The 17,282-nt window shown below is 47.5% G+C and overlaps 1 protein-coding gene across 1 annotated transcript in view; it reads right to left on the bottom strand.

The window, feature by feature from the left end:
- Itga9 (integrin subunit alpha 9) overlaps nucleotides 1–17,282 on the bottom strand; it is a 322,017-nt gene that overhangs the window by 303,277 nt on the left and 1,458 nt on the right. Inside the window, exons 2-3 of the mRNA XM_076843659.2 lie at nucleotides 3,219–3,346; nucleotides 1,676–1,782 (exon numbers count right to left, since the gene is read on the bottom strand). Coding sequence (XP_076699774.1) covers nucleotides 1,676–1,782; nucleotides 3,219–3,346 — 235 coding nt within the window. The remainder of the gene's footprint in view (nucleotides 1–1,675; nucleotides 1,783–3,218; nucleotides 3,347–17,282) is intronic.

Here is a 17,282-nt window from a genome sequence, read left to right as displayed (position 1 = left end):
GAAGCTTGGTGAGTGACAGCCAGTCTCATTTTCCCTTCTCGATCTTGTGCTGTTATAATAAAAACCCTCCTACAGCATTCAAGAAAAACCAGGGGCTGAAGAGACCTGTGGAGTCAAACAGTGATGCTCCGGAAGGGCAGGGGACTGACTGGGAAAGGGCACGAGGACACTGGGTGGTGTGTCAGCAGCAGGACACCTAAGTACATGTCATGAAAAAGTCACCAAGCTGTGCTGGAGTTGTGCATGTTCAGTGCCTTAGTGTTACATCTCAACAGAAAAGTTTCCAAGAAAAAGAGGGGAAATGGGCAAAAATAAAACCCCCATGGTAGTTAAATTTCTTTTTTCTCGAGTCCAATAAAGCTTTCTTGGATGATGGAAGTGTTCTCCTGGCTGTCCGATACACTAAGCAGTGACCATACGTGGTTATGGTGCACTTGAAATGTGGCTAACGTGGCCGAAAGAACTGAATACTTAATTTAATTTTGATACATTTAAATGAATTCAAATGCGGTTGCCTCACTGGGCACTGCAACCCGAGGCCATTAGGAGCCTCAAAGGCAGAGACTTTGTGTCTCCTCCAAAGCACATAATGGATCAGAAGACATCAAATGCATTTTGGAAGCCAAAGAAATGACTAAAATAGCATGCAATTGGGGCTGGGGATATAGCTCAGTTGGTAGAATGCTTGCCTTGCATGCACAAGGCTCTGGGTTCAATCCCCAGCACCACCAAAAAAAAAAAAAAAAAAAAAAAAAAAAAAAAATAGCATGCAGTTCAAGGTCGGCACAGTGATGGGCACCTGTAGTCTCAGCTACTAGGGAGGCTAAGGTAGAAGAATCACTCCAACCCAGGAGTTCAACTTAAGAACCGATCTCAAGAATTTTTGTAAAACAAGTATTTCATAATGTAATATCTAGGAACAAATTGGAATCAACTACTGAAGCCAGATGCAGTGGTGCATGCTGTAATCCCAGACACTCATGAGGCTGAGGCAGGAGGATCACAAGTTCGAGGACAGCTTCAGCAAATCTGCAAGACCCTGTCTCAAAATTTAAAAAGGCTGGGGATATGGCTCAGTGGTAGAGCATCCCAATTAAAAAAAAAAAAAAAGGAATAAACAACTGATACACACAACATGGATGAAACTCAGATCTTCAGAATACTTAAACAAGAGCACATACTGTAGGACTAACATGAAGTTCTATAAAAAGCTAAAATAATATGTGGTACTACCAATCATAGCAGTGGTTGCCTCGGAGTGGGAGGAGTTGACTGGATAGGAAGACAGAACTTTAGGGGACAATGGAAATACTCTATAGCATGGTTGAGAGTGACACAGGTGTGTGCAATTGTCAAAATCCCAAACACAACTAAGAATTGTGTAATTTATGTGAATTATACCTCAAAGACAAACAAAAATTATGTAATGAATGATATTTACAAAGTTCTTTTCACACGTCTTGTCAGTTCTCTACATCCATGTCTCAGCATCTTGGAATGAACATTGACATTTGGCAAATAAAAAATAAAAACAAGGCAAGTCATTTGTCTAAGGACCAGGGCAGAATCTGCAACCTCAAAGTCATTCCTTCTTCTCTGTGCCATCCAGCTTTCCTAACAGGTCAATCACAGTCAGGGAACCATCCCCTGCCCACAGTACCCCAGAAGTCCTTACCAACACACGACCATCGGCCTTGGGCTGCCGAGCCAGGCTCACCCCCATCCACTCATCATCCCGGTCTTCCCGGCAGGTCTTTCCACAGGGCATGCCCCGATTCTTCCCTGGAGAGAAAAAGGAATGTCAGACTTGGGTTGAGGCATGATCTCTACTGGTCACTATTGAAAGGTTGGTGAACAGATGTCTGTTACATGTAAAGAAATAGGGGCCTTATAACAAAATGTAAATCACCTCCATTACTATGCACCATGCTTAATTCAATTTTTGTTTTCATAGGGAGAAGGAATGAAGGAAGCAGTGCATGGATTGATGCTCTGAAGCAACCTTCATTTGTATTGTACCAGTAAGAAACAGTTGGCAACCCAATCTTTCTCAGTAGCACCGGCAGACAGCTGTCCTCTGCTGCTAAAGAAAATCACAGGAACTTTTTTATTTAAACATAATTTTAGAATAAAAATGCTGGCCATGGCTGGCATACACCTGTAATCCCAGCATTTTAGGAGGCCGAAGCAGGAGAACTCCAAGTTCTAGGCCAGCCTCAGCAACTTAACAAGGCCCTAAGGACTTAGAGAGACCCCATCTCAAACAAAAAAAAAGTGGGGGAAGGGTCAGGGATGTGGCTCAATGGTTAAGCAACAGTGAATTCAATTCCCAGTACCAAAATATTATAATTATAATAATTCTTCAAAGATCTTGATGAAAAAGGGCTCTGGAGAAAGTAGAAACTTGAAGCGATCATAAAAATGACTTTTATTCATTGAGCACAGTTTTACATGTGTTCTCCCTTATCTGGCTAATCTCCTCAAGCCAATCCTTGTGAGGTATATATTTTCATCTTGGTTTGACAGGGGGAGAACTGAGGCCCAAGAAGCTACAGGGCATTCCCAGTAAAGTCCAGCTGGGCTTTGAACCCAGCCAGATCCATCCTATTCCAAAGATACTTCTACTGGATCAAAGTGAGCTTTGAAAACCATCCATCAATCATATTGTTCCCCACTTAAAAATCTAAGGCCTAAAATTGATTTTAACATCCTTGCCCTCATACACAGAAAAAACTCCTAACACCTCACCCTGGCCTGCTAGGCCCTGTGTGACCTAGCCCCAGCCCTCCTTTCCAACCTCCTCTGCTTCCGTCTACCCTACCCACCACCCCTGCTACACAGTTCTTGCTCTGCTAACCCCTCTGTTTAGAGGTTCTCCCTCCCAGACCTGCCCGGCTAACAACTATGCATCTTCTAGTCATGTGGAAAGGTCCTCAGGGAGCCGTTCCCCGTCTTTCCAAGATGAGATGAAGTACCCACCTTCCCGCCAGTCCTCTCATTTGTTTTCTCTTCTGACCATTCATGTTCAAAGCCAAGGATGACAGGACCCTTGTTTTGTTCACCAGTACATCCCAGTGCTTAATAACTAAAAGGTACTTAACAGACGTTTGTGGGAGGGAGGGATGACAGACAAGTGGATAAGGATCAGGCCACCCTGGGGAGAAAAAGAGCACACTGTGAAGTTGCCCGTGGAAACCTTGGCAGTGACATCCACCCACCTCGAGCCATGTCCAGTTCGGTGCATCTGCGGTCAGGGTTGGTGTGGACGCGGCACTTAAACACAGCCCCGGGGGACTTCACTGAAGTGCTGTATTTGGAATCTGCTTTTGGTGCACCCACCAGGACCCTGCATATCGAGAGGAAAAGGCATTCTGTCATAACCCAGTACCGGAGAGAACAGGCAGGTGGTTCAATCCTCGCCCAGCCTTGGCAATTCATCTGAATGCTCACTGGGAAATCATTACCCATGTGCTCGAGAGTCCTACAGTTAACCTGTTAGATCTTCTCCGGGTGCATTAAAAGTTTAAGGGCGGGCTGGGAATTGGCTCAGCAGTAGAGCGCTTGCCAAGCATGCATGAGGCCCTGGGTTCCATCCTCAATAGTGGGGAGGTAGGTAGAACGCTTAAAGCATGGTGCTGAGGAGCAGCTCAATGGTAGAACCCTTGTCCCACATGCACAAGGCCCTCGGTTCATACCCAGCCCTGGGGGTTGGTGGGTGGGGGGCGGCAGAATCAGAAGATAGCTGGATGGAAACATGTAAAAACAAAAGGTTCCTCTTCAGAGCACAAACCCGTAACGAACCCATTAGAAAAACACCGACAGACCAATAGAATGAGTCAAAGGCCTGAACAGACACCTCACGAAATGAGATAACCAAATGGACAATAAATACATGAGCAGGTGCTCCCCTGTATTAGTTACCAGTAAATCCAAAAGAGACAGCCCTCCAAACTCCCTAGAAGGCCCAAACCAAAAAAGACTGAAAATGCCAAGCGCTGTCAAGGGTGCAGGGCAACTGGCACCCCCACACGCTGCCGGCAGGAGTGTGGACTGCTAAAACCATTTGGGAAACTAGTCATCAGTTTTTCATAAGGCTGAGCCTCCTCTCTAACCCGATCATTTTATTTCTAAGACTACACCCAACACAGTGCACATGTGGGCTCTCCAGGGGGCATGCACAAAATGTCCCAGCTGAAAGGCCCATCAGTGCCAGACTAGCAAATCTTGGTGCAGTCATGCCTTGAAGCTCTAGGCAGCAACAAAAAATATCCACGGACATCCTCCTGCTGTGGCTGCAAAGCAGCAGCACACAACAGAAGGCCGAGCAAAAGACACAGGACTTAAGAGCTTCCTGCTCCAAATCCACGTATCTGAAGTTCAAAAGCCAGTGAAGTTTAACTATAGCATTAAGGTCAAGAGGATGGTTCTCTCTCCAGGGAGTAGAAAGGGAGATTGTAGCTGGTTTCTGGAGGTGGTTATCACGATTTCACCTGTGCAGTGCTCAAATTCATAATTCATTTAGTTGTGACATGGGTGCTTTCAATTAAAATAAAAGGGGGGAGATTTAAGAATGCCATTTCTCTCCTCTGCCCTCCTCCTCTTGCCACCCCCTCCCAACCTCACAAACATGTCCAACATCAGTGGGAAATCATAAACCACATCCCCTATACCAACAGAGGAGATGGTTTGCCTTCAGACGAAGGCAAGAAAGGAGCCCTGCATGCTTCACTTTGAACCACAAAGCTGCAAAGCTGGGCCATCCCAGTGGGCCCCGCTACAGGGAAAGCAGCACACCATGAGGAGGAAGAGTCAGATCTGAGCCTGGGTGGGTGCAGAACCCAGGGAAAATGGCTGTAAGTCCCCTCCCAATGGTACAAACATCCTCTTGCCCTATAGTTTGGTGCCTTGTTTTTAGAAAGTTGTCAACCAAACATCTACAGCAGAGATTACTAAAAAACACTAATTAGACACAGTTGTACTAAGATGTGAGCCATTTGGAAAAGTCTTGTAGAATGAGACTTTAATCTAAATCCACACTGAGTAGAAAATTCCAAGCCACTGTTTAATGAGAACGTGAGTGGTTCCATATCTCCTGCAGGCTGGAGAGGAAACCAACCTGGCCAAGACACTCATTCCACTCAGGAAATTCATCCTCTCCTCCATGCCTTAGAGGACAACACATCTTCTGCTAAGCATCTGTGGGGAGGTGTCCACCAAAGACTAGAAAGATCCTAGACAGCCTCCCTGAGGACGAAGCAAGCACGCCCAGGCTCCCCTCACTCCGTCCCGAGAGTCACCTTCTTCTGAGGGTCTCATTCACCCAGTCACCCCCACTCTGGCCTCAGAAGGACACTGCTTCCCCACCAACACTCTGGCTAGGCACACAAGGCCTCCCTCCCACAGCAGCCATCGGAGACCCTCAAGCAGGACTGGCAGACATCACAAAGAACCCTGGTGCCAGAGTTCATGGGAAGGCGTGGGGATGCCGTCTCAATTTCCAATGCCCCTGAGCTGAGCTTCCACACCCTGAACCTGAAGGATCCAGAGCACACACACAGACAGGGAGGTGCCAGCAAGTTGGAGCACACCTGTAATCCCAGTGGCTCGGGAGGTTGAGGCAGGAGGATCGCGAGTTCAAAGCCAGCCCCAGAAGCTTAGCAAGGTACTTGGAAACTCAGTGAGACCTCCGTCTAATAAAATATTTAAAAAGGGCTGGGGTTGTGTCTCAGTGGTTAAGCACCCCTGGTTCAAACCCCAGTACCCGCCCCCCCCCCCAAAAAAAAAAAAAAGATTTCCCCCTTTCTCCACCAAAGGATCTCTCTCCAGGTAAGTCTTGGAGGGTGTGTATTTGCTTCTGTGAAGATGCCCAGCTGAAGTTGACATAAGGGAGGCCCTCCACAGTCAGGGTACCCACCTCAGCAGCCCTACCCACTTCAGTAATGCTCTGGGTGCTTCTTGCTGGGCAGCTCACGCTCCTCTGGTCTCACCAGGGTGGACCATGGCTATAGAATTCCCCAACAGAAGCAGGGCTGGAACCCACAGTCCTTTGGAAACCTAACCGAGCACTTGCCCAAACAGACCACACACTGCCTCGCTCACCCGCACAAGGGCAGTTTGTTGGCCCTTGGCTGCTCTAACACAAATGCATAATGACACACAGAACGAAACTCCAGTGAGGAAAAAAAAAACCACATGAAGAGATTCATTTCCCCCCCTTTGCTTCTGGGGCTGAGCCTAGAGCCACTGGGGTAAATTAAGGATTGTGCGCTCTAACACCAGTTGTTTTCACAGGTGAGAAGAATTAGCAGTTGGACATATCAGAACTGCTGGAGCATCGCCAGCAGGCCCCCATGTCGAGTCCTAGGAGCTGGGGACACAGCTCCCTTGAAAACCCCAGGGCCACAGTGCTGGGACCAAATATTCCCAACTCCAAATTCACATCAGCAGGGAGAATAACTGCCATTTGTAATTCACTTTTGAAAAGTCACAACCCCCCCCCACACACACACACACACACGCAGGGCTTGGGACTGGAGCTCAGTGGTAGAGTGCTTGGGGTGCACTGGATTCAATCCAACATCACCCCGTCTCCAAAAAAATAAACAAGAGAAAAATCCATCACCTATGATGGTTGGGTAATGGCTAACGGTTGCAAGAATCAATCTATGATGTGCTGCAACTGTCATGGCGACTCTGGAAACTTCAGATAGCACCACCGCCCTCAATTCACAGATTCCTGCACTGCTTCTGGACCCTAGAGCCACAGTCCAGGGGGGCCAAATCTACATCAAAATATAAAGTAGACCCTTTCCAGCGTTCTCCAGTTCCATCCATTTACCAGCGAATGGATGCGATTTCAATTCTTCTTTATGACTGCATAGATCCCCACTGTATATGTGTGTGTATACCCACACTGAAAAAATACACTAGAATCTAAGTCCAATGTCTAATGTTCTCATGTGTGGAAGCTAGAGGGAAAAAAAAAAAAAATACTAAGAGGAGGATCTCCAGAAACTAGAAGTGAGAACAGTAGAGTTGAAGTCAGAGACGGAGGACAGGGAAGAGGGGAAGCAAAGGGGAAGAACTGGGGAATAAAGTGAACCAAATTATGCCCGAATGACTACCTCAATGCATTCCAGTTTTATATGTAAGTATAATGCACCAGTTAAAAATGAATACATAGAAGGAAGACTGATAGAGAAGAGGTAGAAGATCAGGGGGAGTAGGAAGGAGAAGGGAGGGAAGTGAAGGTGATCATAACCAGGAAAATGAAACAGAAAACTGTTTATAACTATGTCAAAATGAACCACACTGTTAGGTGTAACTACAACGCATTAAAAATTTTTTTTAAACTTTTAATCTAACAGAGAAGGGACCTAATGAATAATTTCTTTCTAAGCCCAAGGTACTTGAGGGTTCTAACAATGGCTGATGGAAACACTGATAATAGCCCTTTAGTTAAAACTTCTGATCAGCTGGCCAGATGAGGGTTTTTTCCCCCAAATCCTGTGCAATGCAAAATAAAGCTGGATAGAGAGACAGGTGTGCACACTTGCAGGACACTCATGGCTGGCACATTAGAGCAGGCATTTGCATCAACATTTACAGAACCCTGTGGCTGGCTCCACCTGAGTCACTTTTGTTTGGCCCAAGGACTGAACCCAGGGGTACTTAACCACTGAGGCCACATTCTCAGGCTCTTTGGAGACAAGGTCTCACTAAGTTACTTAGAGCCTCAGTCACTGAGGCTGGCCTTGAACTTGTGAACCTCCCACCTCAGCCTCTGGGATTACAGGCATGTGCCACCTCTTCCAGCTGAGCATGGCTTTTCTGAAGTTCACTCAACCGGCTATTTGCCAGGCTGATTCTAGGAGATAGAGGACAATGGCTCAGAGGTGAGGACAAGCCACTGAAAAGATGCCAACTGCTTTTTCTCATTGTTCTCGGTTATATTGACACTTCAACCATTCCCCCCAAAATCTTCCCTGATTCACCTAAGACAACATGTCTTTCCTCTCTATGGTCACTATATCAAAGGACTTGTGCATCTCCAGCAGGATCCTGTCAAACCATCAAGCTGATCCTCACCAGCTCCTTCAAGTGCAGTCCCCAGACCAGCAGCGTGGAGAACACGGGGTCCTTAATGAAAGTGCAGAATCCCAGGCCATCCCAAATGGCTAAACCAGAACGTGCACTTAAAGCAGTCTGTAGTCTAGGAAGTGCTATATAACAACCTACCGCGATTACAAATGACCAAGTTCAGTTGGAGCCAGTAGACTGCCCCCGAGAAGTGAGGTTCTCCTCCTATCTCATCCCCAGTTAAAGACGCCACAAACTTCAAAGATCCTTTGGTGTCCTCTCATTAGCCTAGGACTCTGGGTTTCTCATTAGGGCAATTGTAGGTAGCAGGCATTTAGAGCATGCGTGCAGGTTTGGGGCAAGGCTGTGTTGAATTTACTCTCTATAGCAACCCACTGGGACATACTATTATTATCCCTATTTCACAGACAGGGAAGCAGGGGACCAGAGGTGGTCCCTGGATCTGTCCCATTCCACAGCTGCCAAGCTGCAGCATATGCCCCAGCAGCAGAGTGTATTGCCCACTCCAGGTCCTACCCAGCCCACATCAGCAAGAAGGGAAAAGGGAACCATTGTGGATGCAGTGACCTTTCTTCTGGTCATTCACACACATGGCCATGCCTGAGAAAGTCCGAGGAAGGCTCTGTGGGCAGCTCTAAGGTTAGAGCTCGAATCTGGAAACGCCATCAGAGGACAGACCAGGGTTTGGTGGAGAAAAGAAACCTTTCTCTACCACCACCACCAGCTCAAGTGACCCAAGAAATGAATCTCAGTCACCTTGCTTTTCCAAAACACTGGCTTTATAGCACGGTGTTAACTGGAGGTTTAGCCCCTCTTCAGAAGTAGTTAACATCCATGTTGGACACAGGAGCCCATCTGCACATCTGCCAGCACCAGCTATGCTCCCGAGTCTGATTTGCTGCTCAATTCAATCCTAACAGGCGCCTTGTTGCAAGCATTCCACTCGAACGCACTCGGCCACACCTCTGCTACACAACAACTGGGACCTGAGCCCAGGGTGACTGTGTCCAGGGGCATGCTTCTTTTAGTCTCCCCCAAACTTCCTCCTAGCATGGCAGCTTCAATGCCTTGTTTTTGCAATGGAGGTTCTTCCTCAGTTTCCCCATGTGTGTTTGAGTGGCTGCAAAGTTTCCATCCCAGTACCCACCTTGCTCCGAACTCCTCCCTCACTCCTGTAAATTACCTAGAGGTAAGTTTCCTGGAGAGCAGGTGGCAGAGAAGGGCTGAGCCACAGCTGCCTCCCTGGAGAGGCCAGGAAGCAACAGTATCTAAAGGTTTCCTCCCTCCCTGCAAATGCCACAGCAGCCACTCCACAGAGCAAAATTACAGCTAGATCCAGGACAGCAACTGGGGATTACAAACTTTAAGCCCATTAGGTTTGCTTTCATGTATTTGATCCCAAAGCCAAAGTTCCCCCCCCACCAGGGACCCACATTTCAGTTCATGAGTAGAATTCAATCACTGTGTGTCCACCACAGGGAAACCCCAGGAATCCCTCCACATCCCTCACTGGGCACAAAACAGCCAAGGCTTGAGCAGAAGGAGGCTGGTGCCAGAGAGCCACCTCTGACCACAGTGGGCCCTTCATTCCCAGAGAGAGATGATACTCCAGTGTTTACCAACTGGAGCTGAGACTGGTTGCACCTGAATTCTAAGCTCTGTGGCCAGTGCCTCAAGGTGATTATGTGTAAGATGCACAGGGAGTAACATGAGGGTCAAACTCTGCCTCTACAAGCTGTGTGACCTCCAGCAAGTTTCTTACCCACTCTCAGTTTTCCCCTTTTGTAAAATAGGAGGAACAAATCCAAGATGGATTCTTGTGATGTTTAGGCAAGAGGATATTTACAAAGCGCCCTGCATGGTACCTGTTACAAAAACAGGCAAAGTGATGGAATGTTGGGCAGCCATAGGCCAAACACCTTGACAATCCACTGTCCCAGCTCCACCTCTTGGCAGTAACTCAGGAGCTCAGATCTTTAGAACTGTGGTTTCTTCTCTGATGTGCTAGGCAGGAATTGATTCAGACTCTCAGTTTACATAACAAAAATCTGGGAGTGTCCAGGATGATTTCCCCACCAGCCACAATAGAAAAACAGCCACAGTTCTCCACCTGCCCTTTTCAATGTAACGTTGCAGCTTCTTCCATCAAGAAGTATAGTCTGGGGCTGAGGTTTTAGCTCAGTTGCAGAGCACTTGCCTAACACATGGGAAGCACTGGGTTCGATCCTCAACACCACATAGAAATAAAGGTACCGTGTACAACTACCAAAAAAAAAAAAAAAAATGAAAGGTGCAGTCTGTTCCCCTTCCTCACAATGCGGGCCAGCCCTGCAACTCACAGAGGCCAACAGCACACAGGAGCAGAGATATGGTCTGGCCTTTGGACTTAGGCCTCAAGAGATCATGTGTTTCTTCTGATGGTCCCTTTAGCACCCTGCCCAGACACATGTGTACCAGCCCAGGTGAGCCTGGAGAAGGGAAGACAGTACCTAAAGAGATGAGACACCCCAACTAAAGCTGTCCTACCCCAGCCAACCAGTCGACCCAGAAGTGGACAAGATGTGAGAGGGAGCCCAGCTCAGAGCAGAAGAGACACCCAGCTGAGCCCAGCCTCAGAATCATGAGCTGACAGATGATGGCTGGTGATAGGGTGGTTTATTACACAGCAAAATTGTGATAACAGAAAAACGAATATAATCAACCAGCAAGGGAATGCCACTTCTGAAGGAAACTGGGCCACGGGAACTCCATCGCCCACAAGCTGCTCTCAAGTCCAAAACAATTACCCACAACGGAGGCTGAAAACTACTGTCATCCTTCCCCTGGCCACCTGATCTCTCCCCCCCCCCCCCCCCCCCCCCCCCCCCCCCCCCCGCACAAAGGGATCTATGTCACCAGCCAGGACCACAAGCTTTCTTAATGGCCCTGATGTAACAGGCAAGGTAGGGTGGTGGAAATCGCCCTGAGGAGATTGCCTGGAGTCGCACCCAGGAGTAGGCCAGCTCCTCTCCAGCCAGGTGCCCTCAGAAGGTCCCCCTGACTCCCACCCCTATCTCTGGACAAAGACAACAACTGCATGGTTCCCCTCCCTAGGCAGTAATGAGGCACAAAAGGAAATAGGGCAGACAGCAAAGCATTGGGGGGACTGTGCACCCCAGGGTGAGGGGATTAGGGTCTTTCCTCTGCAAGGCCAAGGGCAAAAAAAAAATGCTCCCAGCAGCATGGGGCACCCTTTCTTCCCGATTCCTTGAACAGGAGCTTGATACACATCTGACCCTGAGAACAGTCAGACCGACAGTAAAATAGATTGATCTGAGTTCCTATCACAGCCCTGAAATGTCCTTCCTAAGTATCTTCGACAAGTGACTTGGCCTCTGTGTGCCTCGGCAGTAATCCCCACTGCACCAGGGTGACTGAGCACAACGTCCCCAGCACTTTGCAAGCATTCCTAAAAGGCGGAAAGAAAAAAATCTTACCGTGGGAACTGTAGGTTGCAGTAAATAAGAGAAGGAAGAGCACGATTATACAGGAAAATGCAGAGTTAGAAAATGAATGAAGCCGGTGGAGTTCCACGCCCAGCTTAGGAAGAGTAGGGAGGCCCAGGAAGAGTCCCCTCGGAGGCACTGGCAATGCTTTTACATTTGGTTTATGGTATGTATGTGGATTCCCCCCCACCACCACCTCTACCTCACCTCGGAAACGTACACCTATTTCCCAGACTTATGTGGAGCTGGGGATGGAAACAGAGCACCCAGAACAGGGCTGGGATGGCCTCCCACCAGATCCCTGGCTCTGCAAGATCACAAAGAAAGAGCACATACAACTCTAGGTCTTCTTACAATTCCACAAGTCTCTGATCGAAGGCCCTGATGTCACCCTATGTCCGGCATTAAAACAAGTGTTCTCAGAAAGATGAGGCATTCCAGAATATTCCATGGATTCACCTAACCTTCTTGGACTGCTTTGTCACCACGCCCCACCCACTCCAAGTCTCCTGGCTTCCACCATTTACTTAGGTAGCTCAGCCTGGAGAACAAATGGGCTGCTCCAGTGGCCGACAGTATGTGAGGGAGGAAGATTTATAACCCCAAATATTTGACCACCAAAAAAAAAAAAAAAAAGCAGGAAACTTCCTCCATCTCAGCTCACCCCTTCACTGGGAGGCCGCCTCTCCTACCTGTCGCTTTTGCCAATTCAAATGCACAGAAGCCCCTTTTGCTCACCTAAAAAAAAAAGTTCCAAAGACTAGATTTTTTTTTTTTTTTTTTTTTTTTTTAACCGTCTTAGACTCACTTTAGCTTCCTAAGACTGCCTCTGGCAAAAAGGAAGGTAGGGATAAAAGAATTTATTCTGCTTTGATTGGTAGCCAAATCCACTTGGCTAAAAGGATTTGCAGTTCAGAGAGCTTGATGGCTCACCATGAGGTACAGTCCTGGCCTCAGAAATCCCTCACCTGCGACTTCTGATGTTAGAAAGCTATAACCCGTCAGCTGAAACAAAGATGCGCTGGATTCTGTATCTGGGTCAGTTCCAAGGCCCTGATGTCAAGCCTAACTTTCCACACCCCAACCAGAGTGATATGAGCATAGACAGATGAGCCCAGCCACAGGACAGGCCAGAAGCATATCTCCCAGCTTCCTAAGGCAACTCCTGCATGAAGGGCTCCAGGGCAGCCTGGAGGTGTGCATCACCTCCTGCTTACCGGCAGCCAGGGGCAGTGGGGGACAGTCAGATGAAGCCTTCAGATGCTGCGCCTTTCACATCCTCTGCAGTGGTCGAGCCAAGGCAACCCCTCCTCCCAGACAGCTCCAGCCCATGACTGGTCATGACAGAACATCACCATTTCTGCCCAACAGTCCCCACGGGGTTAACTGAGATTCTAATCAGATCTGCATTACAACCTGAGGCTCTCTGCTTCACCCCCCTTTCTCTTTGGCATACACGCCTCCAACAATTCTCTTACACCTCTGTCAGCATCTGCTTCTTGAAGATGCAAACTAACAAAGTCCCCAATAAAAATGATCTCATAGGATGGGGTGTAACTCTAAGCCACAGCTCCCCAACTGGCAAACTAGAAACCACACGTCAACTTAGCAACCATTCGACTGAAGAACATGATGCCTATGGAAGCATCTGACCCTTCCTAGATGCCCAGAAAATATTTTCTGATGGAAATAAGTTTTGATTTTTAAAGTTACCAGCAATTCCCTCCTAAGTCAATTATTTCAGAGAACACTGTGGCTGCTTTTAATAAACGCAAAAACAACATTTTCCCTGGACAAGTCATAACAGAAGTTATCAGAAGGAGACCATTTCCTGAACAGCAGCATGTCCGCAGGGAATCGGGACTGGCTGGGGCCTGCCCTTCACACCCTCACACCGGGCTGTTATTCACTGGCTGGAGGCAGCTGTCTGCTCACTCCACAAGGCTCTGCCCTAGGCAAGACAGCCGCCTCTGCCTGCCACCTTCAGCACCAGCTCAAGAAACAGCACCCTGGCCACTTCTCAGCATCTCCAGGGAAACACCCCAGAAGCCAGGAGAAGATGCCTTCTGAGTCTTCTTAGAAAGAAGTCCACACATATGTGCGGTCCCTTCCCAAGAGCTTAAGAAAGCAGGTTCTGCAGGGCAAGCGAGGTCAGAGAATTATCATTTCCAGAAAACGCAGCTGAGGAAGTACAACTGCACCTTCCCCTAGGAGCCAACCTGGGACAGAGGAAGTCAGGGAGCACGCCCACAGGGAGGTTATGAGAAGGCAGGCTGCCACCAGCACATCCGGGTGTTTGTGAACAATTGCAAGGCAGGAGCCATGGAGCCCATAACTCCAGGTTCACATGTTTCTCCTTCATATGAGTCTCTCTTCCACCCTTAGAGCCACTCAGGCTGTCTGAGAACCAGCTCCCCCCAAGTGGAGCCTATACCATATCTTAGATTTTGTCTGAGACAGACTAGAACCTCACAATTTTCTCATCTACCCGATTTGCAGGTGGACTTTAAATTCCTGAATCCCCACTCCTAAGCCCAGAACAGGCACTCCAGTGTCTAATGAATGAAAAGAATCTATTCATCTGCTCACAATTTTCAGATTTAAGCACCTCTGTTTGGGTTTCAGCACTCAAAATATGCCAATGGTTGATTTTTCATTTAAAATCTTTTGATCCTTGTCTTGCTCTGACTAAAATCATTGCTCTAAACCCACACTGTCCAACAGACCCTTCTGCAGTGAAAATACCCTCTCTGTAGGCTGTCCAAGACAGTAGCTAGTAGCGACACGTGGCTACTAATGTAAGCCAACACAACTGAGAAACTGAATTCTTTAATAAGAGCTTCAGTTCATTTCAATTTAAATAGCAAGACATCTGGCTAGTGGTGACCACCCTGGGCAGCTCCCCAGAACTGTCCAGTTTGCTCCTTTTTACTCTCAACCTGAATGCAAATTGAGGACACGTTCTCCTTGGCTCTGAACAGCCCATTTCTCACTGAACAATGCTCTAAAGATCTTCTCAAAGCAAAAAGTCAAGTGCGTCTTCCATTTCCGAGCGCTTACTCTGTGCCCGAGAGCAGCCGTCTCGACGTGTCCCAGGAGAGGGGGGCAGGAAGCATGTCTCCAGAAAGGAAGCCAGTGCACCCAACCACTCCAGGCGTCTGGGGTGGGGGTGCACACCAGCAGGGCCACATTTATTTATATCACAAAGTGTTACAGCCAGATGTCAGCTTTGTCCGTGTTCCCTGGCACCTACTGCTGTTGTTTAAAGGATGCCAGAAGATGGGCAGGGGGCAATAGAGGAACCTCTAGGTAGGCAGACATGCTCTAGGTGTCATTAGAAAAAAAGGAAATTGAGTCAATTGCATGTTTGCACTCAAACTGGTAAGAGTGTCATTAGGTTATTCTGGTCCAATTCTCAGTGCTCTGGGCATAGTGACAGAAGGACCATCAAATAAGCACTTTGAGAAAAGCTGAGTGTGTGGCTCTGTTCTCAGAATATGGCCATAGGAATCAGATTCAGCACCAAAGCTCAGAAAAGCAAGATCACCCCCTGCTTTACATAGGCACCTAGGACCTGCTGATCAGTGACAATTTCAGTTTGCAAAAAATTGGTAGAAATGCTGTTACAAGATTGAAGCAGTGATAGTTCTGACAGCACATCCAAATGCTCTGTGATAATGCACTGGGACGGGGGGGACATCTCTGAAAATGTGCTATAGATTGAATCTAGAATGTCCCCCACAGACCCATTTGTTAAAGGTTTAGTTCCCAGCTTGGCATTATTGGGAGGTGGTGGAATCTTGAGGAGGTAGGGCCTTGTACAAGGTCACATGGGATGTCCCCTGAAAAGAGATAGTGGGATCTCAGCCCCATCCTCTCTTTTTGCTCCATGGCTATGAGGTGAACAGCTTTGCTCCTCCATGTACTCCCATTATGATGTACGAACCCACCACAGGCCCCAAAGCAATAGGGTCAACTAGCTGTGAACAGAAACTTGAAACCTCCAGAATTGTGAACTAAGATACACCTTTTCTCTTTAAAACTATATCAGGTGTTTGTTATAGTAACAGAAAGCCAACAGGGGAAACCCTCAGCTCTGCTACCCAGTGTTCCTTCCAGCACATTCCCTCCCCTAAATCCAATACAACCTCTCCCCTATAAAATGAATAATTAGCATAAAGCAAACACGACAAATTACCAGAGACCCAGTTAAGCTAAAGAGTAATTTCTTCCAGCTGGGTAGTGTGGCACACACCTGTATGTATGACACAATCCCAGCAACTCGGGAGGCTGAGGCAGGAAGATTACAAATTTGAAGCTAGCCTGAAGATACAGGGGTTAATTAACAATTGTCATGATTTCCTTTCAAAGTTTCAAAATGCTATTTTCTTTTTTATGTCTAAATTGCTTACCTTCCTCATCTACCTGTGATCACATATTTGCCAGCACCACATATGTGTCTACGCTCTTCCATGACACAACAGCAGCTTTTTGCTATACTACTCCAAAACCCCAGTGCTGGAATAAACTGATGCACGTCCCTAAAGTACACATTTGAGTTCACTGGCACTTGGGTAATTCAAAAGAGATGGCCTCAAACCCTCCATCCTCTGACACAGCAATTCTAAACCCAGGGATTGATTTGAAGGAAATAATTAAGGATGTCCGCAAGGATTTAGTCATAAGGATGTTTACCCCTGCTCTTGTTAATAATTGTGAATAATTAGAAACAACCTACGTGGCCCTGAAGTGGAATTAGAAGAGCCAGGGTTCAAGGACTGCCCCATAGTAAGAGACCAACAATCAATCACTTAATCAACCAAGATTAAAAATTAGAGACTTAGGATAGATGCAGATTTCACAGGACCTGAATCAAGAGAATGGAAATGAAGAACGGCAAAAACTAAGAAATTAAGCAATGTGGGGGGACAACATGCTTCAAAAAGATTTCATTAGAGTGCACCTGAGAAGCTACAGGAACAAGCACTCCAACATAAAGAGCAGCTGGCTTAACATCAGACCAGGAAAGGACACTGGGTTCTCATGGACCCCACAAAGAGCAGTTCCTCTGCTGGCTACAAGGCCAGGCCCTAATTTTACCCCCAGTTGCTCCCTACTATCTACCCAGGGTGCCAAGTTTAAAACTAGACCATCTTTTCCTGCACTTGCCAAATGTATTCACAACACAAAGCTTTTCCTCATCCCTTTTGTAAAAGCAAAGCAAGCCGAGCAACTTCTCTGTCAGGTGTGTTCTTAACTCTACCCACCTGTTCCCATCTGGGGAAATCAGGACCAGTGGGCCCATACAAATCCAGGTGAGGGGAGCTTGGCATCTCTCCCTCTAGCTATGAAAGAGTTGGAGAGCATACCAGGCAGCAGCACCTGCAGATTGCACCCAGAATGCCCTGGCTCACTCAGTTGCCTGCCCTTTCTTCAGCAGCCACTACCCAGAGCAGCCCTGCTGTTTTTGACAGCTCTTCCCACATGTCCAGTGCCAAGGTCACACAGTCTGCGAGCCCAGCCTGGGCTTCTGGGATGTGTTCTCCAACTGCTTCTGCCCAAGTTGTGTCTGTACCAAATCCAAAGCCCACAGTAGACCTGAAGTCTGGAGAACATAGCAGAGGCATTCAGTCTTTGTTTGAAAAGACAGATTTAGCAAGTGTAGGAAGAAAAAGTCCAGTCAAAAACTCAGCAACT

This window comes from Callospermophilus lateralis, chromosome 1, assembly GCF_048772815.1.
Source record: "Callospermophilus lateralis isolate mCalLat2 chromosome 1, mCalLat2.hap1, whole genome shotgun sequence".
Taxonomy (NCBI): Eukaryota; Metazoa; Chordata; class Mammalia; order Rodentia; family Sciuridae; genus Callospermophilus; species Callospermophilus lateralis.
Note: the sequence above shows the minus strand (reverse complement) of the source record. Positions and strands in the feature narration are given on the sequence as shown.